The 22,289-nt window shown below is 42.5% G+C and overlaps 1 protein-coding gene across 1 annotated transcript in view; it reads left to right on the top strand.

The window, feature by feature from the left end:
• CCM2L (CCM2 like scaffold protein) overlaps positions 1 to 22,289 on the top strand; it is a 96,470-nt gene that overhangs the window by 56,490 nt on the left and 17,691 nt on the right. The window contains exons 5-7 of the mRNA XM_033914603.1: positions 2,709 to 3,211; positions 9,677 to 9,807; positions 19,375 to 19,522. Of these exons, the coding sequence (XP_033770494.1) occupies positions 2,709 to 3,211; positions 9,677 to 9,807; positions 19,375 to 19,522 (782 nt within the window). The remainder of the gene's footprint in view (positions 1 to 2,708; positions 3,212 to 9,676; positions 9,808 to 19,374; positions 19,523 to 22,289) is intronic.

Genomic DNA, 22,289 nt, shown 5'->3' with positions numbered 1-22,289 from the left:
TATATAAATATTTTAGATATCAAAAGTACTCATCTTTAACTTTCATCTACGCGGGTGGGGGTAGGCACTCCGACATAGACTATGTTTCGCCCCAACGGGCTGTATCAAGGAATCCCCCTTATATCCAGCGACTCATGCTTCCCGCTATAGAATTTTAATCAGGAAAACCTATAGCGGGAAGCATGAGTCGCTGGATATAAGGGGGATTCCTTGATACAGCCCGTTGGGGCGAAACATAGTCTATGTCGGAGTGCCTACCCCCACCCGCGTAGATGAAAGTTAAAGATGAGTACTTTTGATATCTAAAATATTTATATAAGTTATATTAAAAAAAACTTTAAAACTTAAATAATATTATAGTGACCTATGACGACTATGGGTGCCGTTTTTGGTCTGTATGTTCTCTAAAGATAATTGAACATACCCCTAGGCATTTCTGAGGTCTGTGGGTCAAGATACTTTAGAACCTCTCTAGGTGATATTGTATTTGCTGAATCTTTTTGAGAGGTTTCAAATATAGGAGCCTGATATAATTGATTTGTAAATCTTAAGGGGGCATATTAGAAGCATGTTTTGGGCAGAATTGGAGATGCCTTAAGACTTGGACATCTTACAGGGATAATGGAACTTTTTTGAAGATGTCCAGAGCATCATGTAGATCAGGAGTGGCCAAATAGTCGATCGCGATCGACCAGTAGAATGCAAAGGCAACGTGAATCGATTGCGTTGCCTTTGCGATCTTGTTCTTCCTGCCTCCCCGAGCTAGGCCAGGTGCATACAAGCACCAAACTCACAAGCCTTCACCTCCGATGTCAATTCTGACGTCGGAGAGGAAGTTCTAGGCCAGCCAATCACTGCCTGGAACTTTCTCTCCGACGTCAGAATTGACGTTGGGGGGGAGGGGGGGTAAAGCTTGTGGGCCCAGCGCTTGTACGCTCCAAGCCTGGCTCGGGGAAGCAGGGAGAAATCGGCGTGGTGGCTAGGAATGCAGGGAAAGAGAAAGAAAGAATCGAGGAAGTGGAGAAATCGGCGCGATGCCTTGGGGGGCCAAGGGGAGAGAGAAAGAAAGACAGACAAGCAGGAGGAGAGAGAAAGAAAGACAGAAATAAAGAGGGGGCAGGAGGAGAAAGAAAGACAGGCAGGCAGGGGGGAGAGAGAAAGACAGAAATAAAGAGAGGGCAGGGGGGAGAGAGAAAGATAGAAAGAAAAGGGGAGGGGCAGAAAGAAAAAAATATTGGATTTACAGAAGAAGGAAGTGCAACCAGAGACTCATGAAATCACCAGACAAAAAGGTAGAATGAATGATTTTATTTTCAATTTAGTGGTCAAAATGTGTCCGTTTTGAGAATTTATATCTACTGTCTATATTTTGCACTATGGCCCCCTTTTACTAAACCGCGATAGTGGTTTATAGCGCAGGGAGCCTATGAGTGTCAGGAACTGCGAGGGGCATTCAGCACAGCTCTCTGCACAAAAAATTGCTATCGCGGTTTAGTAAAAGAGGAGGGGTATATTTGTCTATTTTTATATAGTTGTTACTGAGGTGACATTGCATATTTTAAAGTCATCTACCTTGACCTCTGAAAAAAACCCCGAATACAAATGATAATTAATATTTTCTCTGCGTACAATGTGCTTTATATTTTTATAAATTTTATTGTTGGTAGATCATTTTGACTTGGTCATTTTAAATGGAGCTCGCAAACCAAAAAAGTGTGGGCACCCCTGATGTAGATGTTCAAACTTAGACCTGTTTTAAAAGCTCATAAGGGCCAAAAAGGTACCCAAACTGCCCAGATGACCACCAAATGTATGAAAGCATGACCCCCCCCCTCACACATACATTCCCCTTCTGATCACTGATCACTTCACACACCCTAAAGATGTGAAATAAACAGTACATACCAGCCTCTATGACAGCTGCCGATATTATGGGAAATCCCAGTAGATCAGCAAGCAAGTGTCTGGAGTAACCTGGTGGGCAGTGTAGTGAGCCACAGGCCCACATGGCTCAGGCCTATCCCACCCTATCCACTACATTTATGGTGGAATGTGTGAAGCCACCAAAACCTCCTGTTTGTACTTCTGAATTGATCAAATTTGTGCTCTATCCCTATTATAACAGGGATGATTAACGATGTTGTCTTGATATGTCTATGTTATACGTGATAATTAGAGGAAAAACAAGATTCTATGTATATCATATGGAAACCTCATAGTTGTATGCGATGTATAAATTTTTAAATAAATAAATAATAAATAGAGGTGACACCTATAGTCATAAGTGGTAGGCAGGTATAGTAGATTTTGGGAGGAGTTTTGGAGGGCACTATACAGTACACTATATTATGGTGAAATTGTGTAACTGGCACTCTTTATGTGAAGTTCACAGCAGTGCCCCACTCCTTTGTTAGCATGTCTGTATGGACAGTCCATTAAAATTCTGGTCCCTCCCATGTCCAAATGAGCTTGTTTTGGGTGTTTTGCATTTGGATGTTTAGATTTTCAAAAATGGTAAAAAAAAAAATTGCGTTCCTGCAGGAACGGGGAAAAATGTGTCCAGAACATCTAGACAAGTCATTTATTATAGTGATAAGAACATTTTCAGCAAAGTAACAGCAATAATTTTTAATGAAGGTATCTATTGTTGTATCTTTCCTATATCTTTCTTATGGCATTGTCCTGCTGATTGATATTTTTCATTTCAGGTCTTGGAGTAGACCCAGTTCCTGCAGGTAGCAATTTAGATATTAATCTGAGGGGAAACCTAGAGCAGAAGTCCACAGAAGTGATAGCTGAGAAGGCTCAGATAGGTAACAACATGGAACCAAAGCAGCAAGGGGGCACTATGGAACGACGTCACACAATTTGCAGTTTAGATTGGAAAATGGCTCGGGCTGGATTGGATTCCAGGCAGAAGGGAGGAGGAAGCTTAGAAAGGAAGCAGACTGATGGCAGCTGGGAAAAGAAAGGAGGGAGTGCTTTTGGCAGTTGGGAACGTAGGCAAACATACAGTGGTAGCTGGGAAAGAAGGCAGACAATAAAAATTGGAGGAAGTTGGGAAAGGAGACAGGTTTTCAGTGGAAGCTGGGAGAGAGGAAAGACTTATGGGAGCTGGGAGAGAAGACACACAAGCAGCAACCCACTGGATCCTCAAGAGCCAAGTCCAGAAGCCTATTGCAACTTGATCATTCTGGCTGTGGAGAACAGCGTGAGTAAACTTGGAAAACACTTATTCTTACCATGCTATATGTATCTGTTCATTCTATCATGTTATATGCATCCAAAGCTCTACAATGTTTTTCCATATTTTAGAATATTCTCTTAGCACCTCTGTCCTCATGCTAGTGACCTCTCTCATGGTGTGAACTGGTGTTTCATAATCTATATTCTAAATCCTAATGGTTAATCCTCATGTCAATGTAATCAAAGAAATTGCTACTTGCTCCGCTAATATAGGAGGAACACCACTATGTGCTTTCTATGTCTACATGGAGAATCATCTTCGATCATCGCAACAAAATCTCCTGGCAGTTCTCTCTATACGTTAGTTAGTTTACGATACGACCTGTAAAGCAATCTTTTCGGTGGTAGCTCCTACATTATGGAACTCACTCCCATCGCATATAAGACAAGAAACTAATGCTGCTAAATTCAAAGCAAACCTTAAAACCTCTCTTTTCAAAAATGCTTTTGGAGTATAGACCTGGAAGCTTGATTTCAGTTATACCACATCTCCTTTTGTTATTTCCTTCCCCCATCAATTTTTTATTTTAAGAATTGTCTTCCTTTTGTATCATATATAGGGTTCCTTTAACTAAACTGCACTAACGGTTTTAGCGCACACTACATGCGCGCTACACACTAACGCCTCCATAGAGCTGGCGTTAGTATTTTCCGTGTAGCGCGGGGGTTAGCGCATGCTAATCTTCAGCGTGCGCTGCGCGCACTAAAAATGCAAGCACAGCTTGTAATGGTATATGTCTGACCTCCGTGTTTTTAAAATTACTTTTAACTTTGCAATGCATCATGTAAACCGCTTTGGATGGCTTTTAAGCGGTATATCAAGCCTAAATAAACTTGAAACTTCTGACCCATCTGTAATGCAAAGTCTTGGAGGTTGGACCAGCCTGAAAGTCACAGAGTAATGGGTGTCTCTTTCTTTACTTTTGGAGAGAAGGATAAAAGGCTTTGTAGCTAGGGGCTAGGCATCTTCTTGTAGTCTGGGAAAAGAGAAGAGGCAAGACCAGAAAAAGGGGATAGATTTTGAGATACACAACCAATGTGTACTGGATGAAATGCTCTGGACAACTCTTTTGTTCTTAAAAAAAACAACAAAATTTTTATTGCAACACATCAGCAAGACCTGACGTGGTTTGTGTTTCAGCTCACAAGAACCTGCCTCGGGGATCAAAAAGTATACAATATAGCTACAAAAAACATATCTAGAAGAAACAATCACATATGAAATAAATAATATAAAATCAATAAAAGGAATAAATTTAAATAGTCATTTAATTAGGAGGACAAGCAGCAATACTAAAAATATAAATATCTAATAAACATTATAAGACTGCTATGATTTGATAATATATGAATATAATAGTATACAGTTGGTGAGTTGATTAAATAAATTCATAAATAAGTGTATAAATAGTCCAAATAAAAAAGATAAGGGTCTCATAATAAAAAAAAAGTCTAAAAAGTGGCCAAAATGGGTACTTGGACAATCAAAAAGCCTGATCATCCAAGTACCCATAATCAAAGCTGGTTTTAGACGTATCTAAAACCAGCATAGGCCATTCCCCTGCCTCTAAACGCACAGAGAGAAAAGAGGCGTTTTTAGAGGAGGGGAAAGGGCGGGCGGGAGGTGGGCCGACCTAGACCTAGGCGTGCAGCAGGTATAACCAAAACTTTAGGCAGGTTGCCCCGCAAAGGGGCCATTGAGCTGATTGTGGCTGCTGCGATCAGCTCTGCGGCCCCAGCAACCTGCCTACCCCCTACAGCAATGATCGCGGCAGGAGAGATGGCTCATCTCCCCTGCCGTGATCCACCCTTCACCCCCACAATGATCAGGGCAGGAGGGAGCCCAAGCTCTCCTGCCCTGCGGCACCCCCGATGAAGATCGGGGCAAGAGGGAGCCCAAGCCACTGACAACATATTGTAACATCAAAATAAAGGTAGATAGGGGCAGAGGGGAGATGGACTTGGGGGAGATGGTGGACTGGAGAAGGAAAGATGGGGAGAAGATGGATGGAAGAGATGAACTTGGTGGAGGGGGGAAGATGGATGATGGAGGGGGAGATGGACTTGGGGGAGTTGGTGGACTGGAGAACATGGATGGGAGAGATGAACTTGGTGGAGGGGGAATATGAATGGTGGAGGGGGGAGATGGACTTGGGGGAGATCATGGAGAGGGGAGATGGACTTGGGGAGGGAGAAATGAACTTGCGGGAGCCAGTAAGGATGCCTCTCAGTAGCGCAGGGAGCCCCACCCATCCCCGCCAAAATCCCACCCGTCTCCACCCATCCCCGCGAGGAATCCCTCTGTCTCTACCCGTCCCCGAGAGAAATCCCTCTGTCGAGAGCAGCGCTGGGCATTTAGCGCAGTTCCCTGCGCTAAAAACTGCTATTGTGGTTTAATAAAAAGGAAGGGGGGTATATTTGTCTATTTTTGTATGGTTGTTACTGAGGTGACAATGCATAGAGTCATCTGCTTTGACCTCTTTGAAAAAAACCCAGAATAGGAATGATAATTAACATTTTCTCAGCGTATAGTGTGCTTTGTGTTTTTTAATTTTATTGTTGGTAGATCATTTTGACTTGGTCATTTTAAAGTAGCTCGCAAGCCCAAAAAGTTTGGGCACCCCTGAGCTAGAGCGTTGAAGCTGTGTATTTCTATTTTATCCCCCCTTTTACAAAACTGTGGAGTGTTTTTTAGTGCCAGCCGTGGTGGTAGCAGCTCTGATGCTCAGAATTCTATGAGCGTCAGGGCTGTTACCACCGTGGCTAAAATCCACACTACATTTTTGTAAAAGGGGGAGGGGTTAGTTTGTGATGACATATTCCATACTAGGCGAAGGTGTTTTCTGTGTTCTGTGTGTTCGAAAGACATGGTTTTCTGTTAGGATTGACAGTGTAGGATTGATCTGTGCTGGTCTGGCTTGTTTAGTTTTACAATGGGTGTATTGATGTACTGCTCACTGCAATATGTAAGATGCTGCCTTTTCCTAGGTACTCATGTGTGATGTGTGGCTTGTTACTAAAAATCATGTTTTTCATACAGATGGGGGGGGGGGGGGTGCCAAAAAATGATGGGCCCTGGGTATTACATATGCTAGGTACGCCACTGTATGTAAAGATACCAGAAAGCTGGCGAAGCAAAAACTTTAAGTAAATTGTTATTCTTCTAAGTTTTGAGTATTTAACCCTCCCACAATCTCACGGGCACTCGTTTCAAGTTTATTGAGATTTTGATTTAAACGCAATATCAAATATTTTCAATGCGTATAACAAAAATAAATTTTGGGAAATAAATAAAACCATTTGAACAATAAACATACAAACATATCCATAGATGATTAAAAATACATCAGCAAAGACATGAAGAAAGACCTGGCGAAGCTTGCAAATGGATGAAATTTGGCAGCTAAAATTTAATGCTAAGAAATGCAAGGTCATGCATTTGGGCTGCAAAAACCCAAGGGAACTGTACAGATTAGGGAGTGAAGAGCTTATGTGCACGACAGAAGAGTGGGAATTGGGTGTTATTATATGTTTTGATCTTAAGGTGGCCAAACAGGTTGAAAAGGTAATGGCGAAAGCTAGAAGGATGCTAGTTTGCATAGGGAGAGGTATGGCTAGTAGGAAAAAGGAGGTATTGATGCCCCTGTATAAGACTTTGGTGAGACATCATTTAAAATATTGTGTATAATTCTGGAGGCCGCACCTTCAAAAAGATATAAAAAGGATGGAGTTAGTCCAGAGGAAGGCTACTAAAATCGTATGTGGTCTTCATCATAAGGCGAATGGGGACAGACTTAAAGATCTCAATCTGTATACTTTGGAGGAAAGGTGGAAGAGGGGAGATATGATAGAGATGTTTAAATACTACGTAATGTAAATGTGCATGAGGCGAGTCTCTTTCATTTGAATGGAAACTCTGCAATGAGAATGAGGATGAAGTTAAGAGGTGATTGATTCTGGAGTAATCTAAGGAAATACTTTTTTACAGAAAGAGTGATAGATGCTTGGAACAGTCTCCCAGAGAAGGTGGTGGAAACAGAGACTGTGCCTGAATTCAAAAGGACCTGGGATAAGCACATGGGATCTCTCGGAGAGAGAAAGAGATAATGGTTACTGCGGATGGGCAAACTAGATGGGCCATTTGGCCTTTATCTGCCATCATGTTTCTATGTTTCATTAATGTTATATATTTATTGCATATTTATATCTTTAGTATTGCTATTTGTCCTCCTAATTAATTGACTCATTTTTAATTTGTTCTTATTATTTATGTTATATTATTTATTTCATATGTTGACTTTCTTTTATATATATATATATTTTTTTTGTAGATATGTACTTTTTGACCCCTGAGATGGGCTTTTGTGAGCCAAAAGAAGGACCTTGTCAGATTCTACTGATGCATTGCAATAATTTATTTTTTAAGAACAAAAGAGTTGTCTAGAGCAGTGATTCCCAACCCTGTCCTGGAGGAACACCAGGCCAATTGGGTTTTCAGGCTAGCCCTAATGAATATGCATGAGAGAGATTTGCATATGATGGAAGTGATAGGCATGCAAATTTGCTTCATGCATATTCATTAGGGCTAGCCTGAAAACCCAATTGGCCTGGTGTTCCTCCAGGACAGGGTTGGGAACCACTGGTCTAGAGCAGGGGTAGGGAACTCCGGTCCTCGAGAGCCGTATTCCAGTCGGGTTTTCAGGATTTCTCCAATGAATATGCATTGAAAGCAGTGCATGCAAATAGATCTCATGCATATTCATTGGGGAAATCCTGAAAACCCGACTGGAATACGGCTCTCGAGGACCGGAGTTCCCTACCCCTGGTCTAGAGCATTGCATCCAGTACACATTAGTTGTGTTTCCCAAAATTTATCCTCACTTGTTTTGATCTTGTGTTTTAACCATGGGGATCTTGTTCCCTTTTTTTTTTTGTGGTTTGTTGGTTTCAAAAAGATGAGAGGCTGCAGAAGCCCACAATCTTCTAGGTCAGGGGTGTCCAATGTCGGTCCTCGAGGGCCGCAATCCAGTCGGGTTTTCAGGATTTCCCCAATGAATATGTATGAGATCTATTAGCATACAATGAAAGCAGTGCATGCAAATAGATCTCATGCATATTCATTGGGGAAATCCTGAAAACCCGACTGGATTGCGGCCCTCGAGGACCGACATTGGACACCCCTGTTCTAGATCTTAAAACTACAGGGACTGGTGCTATTCCTAAGTGGGCTTGGCTTGAACCAAATGATATTGCTAAAGTAGAGCAGTTGGAGAGAGAGGAAGTGGATGAGGCTCAGAGGAGTCTGAAGACTTAAGGAGCAGACAGAAGTGAAATGAATTGGACCAACAAAGCTATCCCATCTCCATACCTGAGAGACCCAGAACTAAGGTGAAAGAGACTGGGAACTTTGATGCATTCCAATTTCCAGGTCAAGGGGTTTGTTTTGGTTTTGGTTTTGTAGTACTAGAATCTGTCCCCATTTCACTCTTTTGGAAAGGAGAACAAATTATTAGTTTTTTTTATTTCTGCCCACAGACTTAAACTATCCTTCCTCTCTCTACACGGCATCCTCCACGCAGGTAAACTGGGTAGATCCCTCCTCTCCAAAATCACTGGCCTCTGGAACGACCTCACTGTCCCGCTGCGGAACCTGGACTCCCTCCAACTATTCCGAAAACAACTGAAAACCTGGCTTTTCTCTAGCATATAATAATCTCTTCTCCTGATTACATCCCCTCTTTTTATGCTTTGTAAACTCTTTCTCTTCTCTCTTCCCATATTTTTTAAACTCTGTAAACTGTGTCGAGCTCCACTTCAGTGGAGAAGATGCGGTATATAAACCTAAGGCTTAGTTTAGTTTAGTTTAGGAGAGACTCCTGCCTGATTAAAATGTGCTGACTGGACCAAATCTGAATATTCAGGAGCATATGCCCAGATAGTGCTGCTGAATATTTGGGCAAACTGCCAAGGCACTACTTGGTTAATGCTAAGGCAAAGCCAGGACTTACCAATATTCATTAGTACCAATATAACTATCTGCTTAACTTAGGACAGCAAAATGTTAACCAGGTTCTGCTGCTGAATATTGGTGGGCCAGCACTGAATTTGTGGGTCTAATTTAACCACCAGCAGCCAGCATTCAAAGAAACACTGACTTCCTCCAGCTGAATACCTTTGCTGCCCTCATGTTCTTTTTTTTCCCCTTTGTTCACTTCAGTTTAAGTCCTTAGGTTTTACCATTCCTAGTCCACCAGGATCTGTCTTGCACTGTAGAGTTACTGACGTTTCTCCCCCCATGTTTTCTGATTGCCAATGCTCTCCCTTTTTTTCTTGTATATATATATATGACTATACTCACCCTCTTAGTGAGAGACCAGCTACATAGAGTACTAAGAAATTCTTAAGCTAATTTTCCTTTTTCCAAATTCAGGATGCAGCTGAGGAAACTTGTGCTCTCATATGTCAAGTTTTTCAGATCATCTATGGTGACCAAACCATTGAGTGTGTGGATCGAGCAGGTTATCATTATACTTCCACTCCAGAACGGCCCTGGCTACAGGAGTGAGTTTCATTACCATTATATATTTTGTTTTCCAAGACACGGGGTTGATCCAGAGCCAACTGAAAAGGGAGAGTGAATTAATTTATATGTGATAATTTTCAAATGGCCTATATTGAGACAAGTACAATGACTTTCAATCATTTCTGAGCATGAAAGTAAGTACAAATATTTCTTTTAAGATTTTCCATAGGTGTCTGCACCTGATTTTTATGCAAGTAAAATTTTGCTGGAAAAATACCTAAACCTAAACTCGCCTATGGCAGTATCTGCTCTCAGTACAGCTCAGAATCATACATTGAAGAAAAAGGTACAAAATTCTAGCTATACAATTTGGAGGGAGCAACTATAAAACGCTTTTTATTTGCTCTGAAAACTGACCTCATTAATATTTTTTTTCAGGTGACAGCAATTAATGGTCCCCTCACTGAAAATAATAGGAACGAGACGCCACGACATCTTTTCAGTCATGGCTCCTCTTATATGGAATAATCTCCCGCTATATATTAGAGAAATAAAAGACCTTAACTCATTTAAAATTAATTTAAAAACATTTCTTTTTAAAGTCTCATTTAATCTTTAGAATGAATCTTTCCGTGAAGTACTAAACTGACTAAATATCTTCTACTTCTTCCCCTCACCTAATGTTCTACCCTACCTATCACATATCCCCTTTCTTCCCTCTGGGAAACAGCAAAATGTAACTTTTATTTCCTAATGTTCTTTCCTATGTGTATATTAGTATGTCTGTATTGTTAGTTTGTCATAGCCCCTTGAAATTTTTAAAGTTAAATAACTTGTCTCATTGCCTCATGTTTTAACTTTTTTATTATGTAATTCGCTTAGGATTTAATAAGCGAACCATCAAATTCAAATAAACTTGAAACTTGAATCATACTGTCTTGACATTAGGCTATGATGCTGATTTCAGCTGTTGTAGTTCATTGTAAGCATGCTCCCTTCCATTTCAAATAATTTTTCTGACTTCTAACACTTCCAGCTTATTTCAGAAAAGAACTTGTAGACGGCTTTGGCTGGCTGACTTTGTAGAATAACCAAAGCACTGAACTGAATTCGGGTCTCCAGTTTATTGGGATGGCAGATATTGCAACATTGCAGAAGCCATACATTTGAGATCTGGGACTAGAACAGAATAAGAAGCGATCTGACTAATCCCCTCCTTTACAAAGCTGTGCTAGCATTTTTAGCGCGGTAACTGCTCGGACACTCAAAGGAATTCTATGAGTGTTGGAGCTGTTACTGCGGCGGCCGGCGCTAAAAACACTAGCACGGCTTTGTAAAGGAGGGGGTAAGGTATTAATTTCATAAGATAAGATCTGGGTGAAATTCTAAAAAAGGCTCTTGTTATATGTCTCTTATAAAGACCCAAAACAAACTCAGGTGTAAATTATATATCTTGACAACCAAATAAAGCACCCAAAAATCAAAACATAATATAAACTTTCATAAAATAATTTTGAACCATCATATAACAGACTTCCTCTTATCATTTCAGGAGAAGATTCTAAAATATAATCATCAGTGCATACAAATAGTGTCAAAACTTTCATTCAAAACAAATAAACAGTTTCAAAAGTGTGAAAAAATAACTTGGCTGAGTTGGTGAGTTACAACATCTTCAAATAAGAACATAAGACTTGCTGCTGCTGGGTCAGACCAGTGGTCCATTATGCCCAGCAGTCCGCTCACGCGGCAGCCCTTAGGTCAAAGACCAATGCTCTAAATGAGTCCAGCCTCACCTGCATACATTCCAGTTTAGCAGGAACTTGTCCAACTTTATCTTGAATCCCTGGAGGATGTTTTCCCCTATAATAGACTCCACAAGAGCGTTCCAGTTTTCTACCACTCTCTAGGTGAAGAAGAACTTCCTTACGTTTGTATGGAATCTATCCCCTTTCAACTTTAGAGAGTTCCCTCTCGTTCTTCCTACCTTGGAGAGGGTGAACAACCTGTCTTTATCTACTAAGTCTATTCCCTTCAGTATCTTTAATGATTCAATCATGTCCCCTCTCAGTCTCCTCTTTTCAAGGGAGAAGAGGCCCAGTTTCTCTAATCTCTCATTGTATGGCAACTCCTCCAGCCCCTTAACCATTTTAGTCACTCTTCTCTGGACCCTTTCGAGTAGTACCGTGTCCTTCTTCATGTACGGCGACCAGTGCTGGACGCAGTACTCCAGGTGAGGGCGCATCATGGCCCGGTACAGCAGCATGATAAACTTCTCTGATCTGTTTGTGATCCCCTTCTTTATCATTCCTAGCATTTTGTTCGCCCTTTTCGCCGCCGCCACACATTAAGTGGATGGCTTCATCGACTTGTTGATCAGAACTCCCAAGTCTTTTCCTGTATTCGTGCATGAGATTTTTCTTACTGAAATGCATCACTTTACACTTATCCATGTTGAACCTCATTTGCCATGTTGATGCCCATTTCTCGACCTTGATTATGTCACGTTGCAGATCTTTGCAATCCCCCTGTGTCTTCACTACTCTGAATAACTTTGTATCATCCGCAAATTTAATCACCTCACTCGTCGTAACAATGTCCAGGTCATTTATAAAGATGTTGAAGAGCACGGGTCCAAGTACCGAGCCCTGCAGCACCCCTCTGGTGACGCTCTTCCAGTCCGAATATTGTCCATTTACCCCCACTCTCTGTTTCCTATGCTTCAGCCATTTTTTAATCCACATGAGTATTTCACCCTCAATTCCATGGCTTGCAATTTTACAAAGTAGTCGTTCATGTGGAACCTTATCGAATTCCTTCTGAAAATCCAGATATACAATGTCGCTCTTGTCTATCTGCCTGTTTACTCCCTCGAAGAAGTGCAGCAAGTTTGTCAAACAAGATCTGCCTTTGCTGAAACCATGGTGGCTGGTCCTCATCAGACTGTGTCCGTCAAGGTGATCAATGATGCGGTCCTTTATCAGCGCCTCTACCATCTTTCCCAGTACCGAGGTCAGACTCACCGGTCTGTAGTTTCCCGGATCTCCCCTAAAACCTTTTTTGATGATCGGCGTAACATTCGCCACCTTCCAGTCTTACAGAATCTATCCCGATTTGATCGACAGATTGGCTATTAGTTGAAGCAGTTCAACTATAGTCCCTTTCAGTTCCTTAATGACTCTCGGATGGATGCCATCCGGTTCCGGGGATTTATTGCTGTTAAGCCTATCATTCTGCCTGCATACCTCTTCTAGACTGACTGTCAACCCTGTCAGTTCCCATCTTTGTTTCCAGCATATAGCCTGATGGGTTCCGGTATGCTGTGTATATCCTCTTCGGTAAATACAGACGCAAAAAATGTGTTCAGTTTGTCAGCGATTGTTTTGTCCTCCTTTAGCACTCCCTTCATTCCACGGTCATCCAACAGCCCCACTGCTTCCCTTGCAGGTTGTTTCCCCTTAATATATCGAAAGAACAGCCTGAAGTTTTTCGCCTCCTTGGCTATTTTTTCCTCGTAGTCTCTTTTGGCCCCTTTTACCGCCTTATGGCACCTGCATTGATGTTGTTTGTGCTTATTCCAATTTTCATCCGTTTTTGACCTTTTCCATTCCTTAAACAAAGTTTTCTTGTCTCTGATCGCTTCCTTCACCTCTACAGTGAGCCATGCTAGTTCTTTGTTCTTTTTCCTCTTGGATCCTTTGTTCATACATTATATATATAGATTTTGTGCCTCGGTGACTGTCCTTAAAAAGGGACCAAGCTTGCTCTAGTGTTTTTACAGTGCTTATCCTTTTCTTAATTTTCTTCCCCACCATGAGTCTCATCCCTTCGTAATTCCCTTTTTGGGAGGGGACCGTCAGTAATTTATGATTAGATGATCTAAGACTGGGATATGGGATAAGATATTTATCAATAAATTGGGGCAGTTTATAATGAATTGTTTTAAATGTTATGAGAGAGATTTTTTAAGAAATTATTTGATTAATTGGCAGCCAATGGGCATTTCAAAGTAGGGGGTAACATGATTATATTTTTTAGATTTTGTTATTAATTTTATTGCGGCATTTTGAATTAAACGTTTTAATTCTTTCGCAATGATTAATGAATGTACCAGAATGTTAATGGATTTTGGTTCTAAGAATTTAGAGATTGAGTGAATCAGTCACAGTTTGAATAAACATGATTTAATTACAGAATTTATATGGTTATGGAAGGTTAATTTTTTTTATCAAATACAACCCCTAAGATTTTAATAGAGTCAACATAGAGGTATCAAGAAGAATTGGAAAGTTTAGCGCTATTCCCTCTTTTCAGGGGAAGAACATTACTTTTGTTTTTGAAGCGTTTAAGGCTAGCATATTTTCTTTCAGCCATAATCTAATCTGATTGAGTTTATTGTTAATTTCAGTAATTTCATTGGTATTTTCCGGGTTTAGTGGATGTAATATTTGGATATCATCTGCATAAGCAAATGCTGAAAACCCAATTGATTGACATAAGGTAAGTAGAGGAGAGAGGAACATATTAAACAGTAATGGGGAAAGAATAGAACCTTGTGGTACTCCACTTAAACCAGCAAAGAGATCAGATGAGGTATTATTAAAAATGACTTTAGATTGACACCCATGCTTACCAATTCTCCCTTTCTGTTCCCTCCCCTACCTCAGCATCTCTTTCCGCCATCCTTCCATCCTATGTCCCAAGTTCATGCCCCCTCTCTCCCTTCTGTGTCCCAAGTTAGTGCGCCCTCCTTTTCAGTCTGTCCCAAGTTTGTGCCCTCTCTCTCACTTCTGTGTCCTAACATGTCTCCTCTCTCCATTTTGTGTCCCAAATTCATGCCCCCTCCCTCATTTGTCCCAAGTTCATGCTCCCTTCCTTCCTTGTCTCAATGTGCCTCTCCTTCCTGTGTCCCATGTCCCTCTCCCTCCCTCCTGTGACCCAATGTAACATAGTAAATGATGGCAGATAAAATGTGCCTCTCTTCCTCCCTCCCTTCTGTGTCCCAAGTTCATGCCTCCTCCCAAGAGTGTGTATCTGTGTTCTGCCTTGCTCTAAAACATCCAAGTAGATCTTATCCTCCTTCTTTCCAGCTGCACTTCTTCTTTCACAAAGCCACAGGCAGCAGCAGCAGAGTATGGCCAGAGGTCCTGCTTTGCTCCCAAGTATGACATCTCTCTCTTGTTTTGGTGAAGCCTAAATGAGTTACCTTTGATGATAGCTCCATTAGTTCTGGAGAAAAGGATAATTTCCATAACCCAAGAGCAGTGTTTCCAACAGATTTTCAGACTTATGCAGTCCCTGGTCCTTATTGCCTCCACCTTTCCCTAGCCATGTCTTCTCTTCCTTCTTTGCTTTCCCCGAGTTGTCCATCTCTCCCTCCCCTTCTGTCCCCTCCATATCCCTTTCTCCCTTCCTACCTCCCCGCCTTCCCTCATGTCCATGTCCTTCTTTACTCCCTCTGTCTTCCAAATCCATCTTATTGTCCCTCTTCTGCCCCCCTCTGCCACCTCTCCCTGTCCTCCTCCTACACCCTCTGCCATCCCCAAATCCATCTCTCCCTGTCCCTCACACATCTGACATCATTCCCTCCCTTACTCCATTCCTCACATCTCTACCTCCTTCCCTCACCTGGGTCCAATATCTCTCCCTTCCCATGTGCTCCTCACTTCTATGCCTAGCTATCGGCCAGCATGCCTGCTGGTCGGCGTTCTGCCGCAACCCTGCCGGCATCTACTTCTCCCCCCTCTTCCCTCTCACCCATTCATCCACCCGCCGCGTTTAACTTCTTTAGAAAGTGCTGCGCCACCCTGCCGATGTCCTCAGCGTCTTCTCTCTACTGCGGCCAGCCCTAGCAGAAACAGGAAGTTGTCAGAAATGGAGGACCGCAGTAAAGAGAAGACGCCGAAGACCCGACATTTGTGCAGAACCGGTATAGGATTCTCAATATTCAATGGATCTAATGAATCTTATTGTAGAATAGGCTCAGAAGATGTCAGATGTGATTAAAAGGGAAACTGATCAAGTATTATCCACCATTTCCTCCTCTAGTCCTCCAAATGAATCTTCTACTAAAACTGAAGCACTGAATTTACAGTTGATGGAGTTTCTGTTAAAGGTTAAATTGACAAAATTTTTTGAGTGATGAGCATGTTTATCAAAAAGATCAAGTTTACTCTTGGTTTTGTACACATCCCACTGTACTGAAGCCTAAATGGGTTACCTTTGATGATAGCTCCAGAAGTTCTGAAGAAGAGGATAATTTCCATAACCCAGGAGCAGTGTTTCCCACAGATTTTCAGTCTGGGAACCTCTGTTTTCTTTTCTTTTTTTTTTTTTTTTGGAGCAACAATCAAAAGGAAGACATCAACTTATGCATCAAGATTCACTGAATAGCAATTTTCCTCTGTGGCCCTCTTGTCCCCTCACCCAGTCTCAGCAACAATGGCAGATGTAGTAATCAATATTTAATCATTCCATCTATTTTATACCATCTATCTTTATACCAACTGTAAAACCATTTAAGTTTCAAGTGTTGAATTATTACAAAAATTCTTCTGGACTTTGCATTTAAAAAACTTTTTTACTCATCACAGGGTGGACATAGCATCAGATACCTCGAGAGTTAAGAGATTCTTCACAATGGGTTCCCCCAGGATCTTTTGATCCAGTGATGGATGTTTTGCAAAGATTGGTGACACAAGAGGTCAAAAAGAGTTTGGGTCAATGTTATGTGTTTTCTAATTTGTCAAAAAAAGACCAAGCTTTTGACAAAATTTCTCATGAGACACTCCTGAGAAAATTAAAAAGTCATAGGATAGGAGGCAATATTCTATTATAAATTAGGAACTGATTACTGGACAGAAAACAGATTGTAGGGTTAAATGGCCATTTTTATCAATGGAGGAGGGTAAATAGTGGGACCAGTGCTATTTAACATACAGTTTTATAAATGATTTGGAAATCAGAACAAGTAAAGTAATTAAATTTGCAGATGATACAAAATTATTTAGTTGTCAAAGCACACGTAGACTGTGAAAAATTACAGGAAGACCTTAGGAAACTAGAAGACTGGGCATCCAAATGGCAGATGAAATTTAATGTGGATAAATGCAAAGTGATGAACATGAGGAAGAATAATCCAAATCATAGTTACTGATGCTAGAGTCCACCTTAGGCGTCAGTATCCAAGAAAAAGATGTTATGTTAAGTTATGTTATGTTAATCAGGTTTTCTATTCCTTCTTTACCTATTCAGTTCAAGGTCAGATTACATTATAAGAGATCAGTTACCTGGGAATTTACAATGGACAGTTTGGCACAGATATTCAATAGAGTTGCTGATACAGGCAGTCCCCGGGTTAAGAATGTCTGACTTACGTCAGACTCATACTTACGAACCGGGGTCCTTCCTGTGCTAATGTGCCCCCTTTTCCTCCCTTCCTGTCTACATGCGACCCTCCTTCTTTCTTCCATGTCCCAACATGCCCCTCATCATCCTTCCCTCTCTTCTGCGTCCCAAATTCATGCTTCCCTCCTACGGGTGTTTACCTCCGCTGTCCAGCTGCCTCCTCCTAGACATACTTCTCTTCGCAAAGCTGCGAGCAGTGCTCCTGCACGCAGCTAGCCTTTCCTCTGCATAAGTAGATCAGTACATTTATTAATACAATTAGGTGATAGTTACAAATACATAGTAACAAGTTTAAGTAAGTCATCTTTTGCTCATCATTATGTCCTAGAAGTTGCATTGGACTGATTAGAAATGGGCTTTTATAATTACCATTTTAGTTACTTCCGGATTGGCTTCCACTCTTGGTACAGAAATGCTTTTAAAAGATTTCTGAATCTGAGATATTGGTCACAAGTTTGTAGTGTGAGTGGTATTTGGTTCCAGCATTTTGCTAATTGATATTTGATGGATAAGATAATTTGCCTTGTAGACTTTATATTGTTGAATGCTGGAAATTTTAAGTGGAAAAGATTTATTGTGGTCTCTATAATTGTCCTTCGTACATACACCACCCCCACCTTCTAGTTTAAATGCCTAGAAAAATATTGTCTAAATTTCTCTGCAAGGTTTCTTTTTCCTGCTGTAGTAATATGTAGCCCATCAGTGCAATATAGCTTCTTGTCCTTCCATGTATTTCCCCATCCTCCTATATACCTGAAGCCTTCTTGATGACACCAGGCTCTGAGCCATCTATTAAAGTCCTCTGTGTTTTTCACTCTTTGCTCTCCTTTTCCATATGCAGGCAGTATTTCTGAAAAAGCTAAAGTCTTTACAAAAGGTTTCACGCCCTCACCAAGCTCCCGAAAAGCTTTCTGTGCTACAAGTGTGGAGTTGTTGGCCAGGTCATTTGTTCCCAGATGGATAACAACATCAGTGTTAAAATCCTTAGTTTCTTCCTTAATTATAGTCAGTATTTGCCTGGAACTCCTGGTAGCTGAGGATCCTGGAAGACATTTCACTATTTTGGTCTCCTCGCCCTGTGTTCCAAGGTTAATGCCTCTGATAATGGAATCCCCCAACAGTAATAGTTTTCTGTTTTTGGCTTTTTTATTTGTACTTAGGGTGCTCTTGTTCTCTTGAGTTTCCTTCATTGGTTCAAGTCCCACCTCCCTTCTGTTTTCCTGAGTATCGCAGTGCACTAGTGGAGCGAAGGAATTCTGTAGAGGTAATATTAGTGAAGGTGGATGTTTCTGTGTTATATGTCGCAGTCTTCCTGAGCCTACTGTGACCCATTTATTCCTGGGCTGTTTTATTCTTTGAGGTAGAGGTGGTAAGTTGGTATGATTTTGTGGAGTGATGGAAGCTGCTTTAATTATATTCAATTCCTGTTTAAGTTTGCAGAGCTCCTCCTTAATACTGGCAAGTTGAAGACAGATGGGGCAAGCCTTAAGCCTCCAAATAGACTAGCCTACCTGCACGTTCAGCAAACTACTGGCCCAGACTACCACTATGTCTATCCCTACACCACATTCCCAACCAAAAAATTGCCCAAGTCCCAAACGCCCAAACCTAGATCTTATAGGCGAAGGAGGGGCCAGTCCTTCACCTAAGAGCAGAATTCTGTAACCGGCGTCTGTCAAAAAATAACGCAGGTTACAGAATCCTATAACTGGCCCACCTCAACGATCACAGCCGCGATTGCAAACCCCCTCAGATAAAAGCCCAAACTGGCAAGTGGGATCCTAAGCCCTCCCACTGAAGATAGCACCCCCGAACCACCCACCCCCGCCACAATCAGCTCAGTGGCCCCTATTCAGAACTTATACCTGTTTTGACTTGGTCTAAGTCAAAACATATAAGTTCTGACTGAGCAACCTCGTTAAACTTTTGGTTATACTTGCTGAACGACTAAGTCTAGGTCGGCCTACCTCCCGCCCTTTCCCCTCCTCCAAAAATTCCTCTTTTCACTCTAGGCGTTCAGTGGCAGGGGAAAGGCCTAAGCTGGTTTTAGATACATCTAAAACCAGCTTTGTTTATCGGTACTTGGACGATCTGTCTTTTTGATTGTCCAAGTACCGATTTAGGCCACTTTTTGGACATGTTTTTTTTATTATTATGAGCCCATAGCATCTAATGCACTTCCTTTTTTTGTTGTTTAGTATGGAGTCCCATGATACATTTGAAGCTTATTATAGTGGAAAGTCTTCACCCTCATTCCAAGAGTCATGCCATACTGTGGTGACCACTTATAGTGACAGTGACCAAAGCAGTGTCGGGCTGGATCAATTGCAGGACTACATGGTGATGGTAAGGATTATCTCATCTCAAATAAATACAGTGGTACCTTGGATTACAAGCATAATCCCTTCCAGGAGCATGCTCATAATCCAAAATGCTAGTTTATCAAAGCGAGTTTCCCTATAGGAAATAATGGAAACTCGCTTTGATAGGTTCCCCCCCCCCCCCGAGAACCGGCATTGCTCCCCCGAAGGCCCCCTTGTGATCCAGCACCCTTCCTTGCTCCGCAATCCGCCCCTCCCCGTGATTTGGCACCCCCCCCGCCGCGGTATGGCAACCCCCGACGCGATTGGGCACCCACCCGCCACGATACGGCACACCACCGCCGCTTCTTACCACCACCCCCCCCCCCGCCGTGGTATGGCAACCCCCGACGCGATTGGGCACCCACCCGCCACGATACGGCACACCACCGCCGCTTCTTACCATCATCTGGGACTGGCATGTCCTGTGCTTGGTGCCGGTGCCCGAAGATCGGCATCCTCTTCTGCTGGGCCTTGAGCATCTGCGCATGCTCAAGGCCTGCGAGTTCACGTTCTGGTATAGTTCACAAAGCGTTGCTGATTATAATAAATGTAATTAATCCAATCAACATTCTTATTGATAGTGATGAAGGGAATAAAGGACTCAAAACCAGCTTTAACCTAATCTCGAGCCTTGAAGTCGTCGGGGACCCCTCTTGGGACCCCAATTGCATCTATGTAGACATGCGGATCAAAATTACCCTACCGCGCCCCAGGATGCACACATATCCCCCCAATATGAGTCAGTAACACAGATATATTTATCTTTAGTTTTAGGGATATCGCGGAACTAGTGGCACTGCCACATGGCATCAATTTGTGAACAGTCCATAATGTCACAATAATCAAAGGAGAAGGTAGCTACATGCACACTGCTGGAGTTGTACCAGAAGGTGATATGCTGTTTATCCTTTTGGATTCCAACTGGGGGGCAGCCAGTGGGAGGAGGTATTCCAGCTTGATGCTGTGGTCGCGAAGGGGTGCCATTTACGGATGGGTATGGGCAGAAAGTCACGTAGACCCAAGACTCATCATCCTGATAGACACAGTTGGTGATGATCCATACAGGAAGAAAGACTAGCAGGGCTCCTGTTAGGAGAAGAATGATAAAGTTGCTGGAATGATACGGCAAAATCATCGTGCTGCTCCACTGGAGAGGAGGAGATCTGCACAGGGAAGGCTTGCTTCTGGGGTTTTAGGTATGTATCCAAATAGGAGACTGCTCCGTGAGTACAGCGGTCCTGGTTGCAGCGATCACAGTAGTAGGAGTTCCAAAGGGAAAGTCCGACTGCTTCCAGTCCTTGGAGAGCTTCTGGACGACGACGGTGTCACCAGGTTGAAAGGAATGGGTGGGAGTCTGTGGAGAGAAAGAAGAAGTGCAAGCAACATTTCTTTCAACATGCCCTAACGTTTCTATGAGCTTTCGGACATACTCTTCCTGTATCAAGGGGAGATCACTACTCTCAACTATTGAGGGTTTATTGACCCATGGGTCAGGGAAAGGTCATCCCATGAGGATCTTAAAGGGAGGGTAGCCAGTTGTGGAGTGAGGCTGCATCCTAATTTCAGCTAAAACAATAGGAAGGAATTTCTTCCAATTTACAAATGTGCCAGCTGTGGCTTTCCTGATTTTTTCCTTGATAGTCCTATTCATGCATTCGATAATACCGGAACTCTGTGGGTGATATGGGAGATGAAATTTCCACTCAATGCGGAGTGCAGTAGCTAAGTCTTTGCATACTCTGGCAGTGAAAGCAGGACCATTGTCTGAGTTAATGTGGGTGGGGCATCCCCACCTAGGGATGATCTTGCGAAGTAAAATGTTCACCATGGTCTGGGCTGTATCATTGGTGGTGGGAAAAACTTCAGGCCATCGGGAGAACATGTCAACAATAACAAGGGCATAGTCCTGTCGGGTCCCGGTGGCATGAGGAATATGAGTAAAGTCAATGTGTAAGTGTGTAAAAGAGGTGGGGTAAGTAAGGTGTTGGTGTGGTGCTTTATGGGGTATGTTGGGGTTAGCACAGAGACAGGTTAGACATCGAGCTATATATGTCTGTATCGGGGAATGAAGATCAAGAATGAAAAAGTCGCTGGCAAGAAGTTGAAATGTTGAGCGAGCACTACAATGACCAATGCCATGATATTGGGCAATGAATAAAGGGGAGCTAGCGGCTGGTATACAGGGTTTCCCCTCTTTGCACCAAAGTCCGTCCAAAGGATGGCTGTGGGCACTGGCCAGGTGCCAGGCATCAAGTTCGGAGGAGAGAGCAAAGGATCGAAGTTGGAAAAAAAGAGAGGAAGGGGGAAAGAGGGAGGGGAAAGAAGAGGAAGGAGAACGGGGTAGAAGGGGGGATAAGGCAGCTTGTTTAGCAGCATGATCAGCCAGAGCATTACCTCGGGCAACCGGTTGGTGTGGGCGCGACAATGAATGATAGCGACTGCAGCGGGCAGGAGTAAGGCAGAGAGAAGGTCTGAAACAAGGGAAGAATGGGATATGGGCTTACCATTGGCCGCCACAAGGCCACGCCGCCGCCAGATAACACCATGGTCGTGCACAACCCCAAAGGCATATTTGGAGTCAGTGTAGATGTTAACGCATTTACCAGAGAAAAGTTGGCAGGCATGAGTGAGGGCAATAAAATCAGCAGTCTGTGCTGAGGGATATGGAAGGGGAAGGGCCTCATGGATGATGTAAGGGAGTTCAAACACAGCATATCCCGTGTGAAAGGTGTTGTCATTGGGGCGGGAGC

This window comes from Geotrypetes seraphini, chromosome 11 (assembly GCF_902459505.1).
Source record: "Geotrypetes seraphini chromosome 11, aGeoSer1.1, whole genome shotgun sequence".
Classification (NCBI taxonomy): Eukaryota; Metazoa; Chordata; class Amphibia; order Gymnophiona; family Dermophiidae; genus Geotrypetes; species Geotrypetes seraphini.
This window is presented reverse-complemented; position numbering and strand designations above follow the sequence as displayed.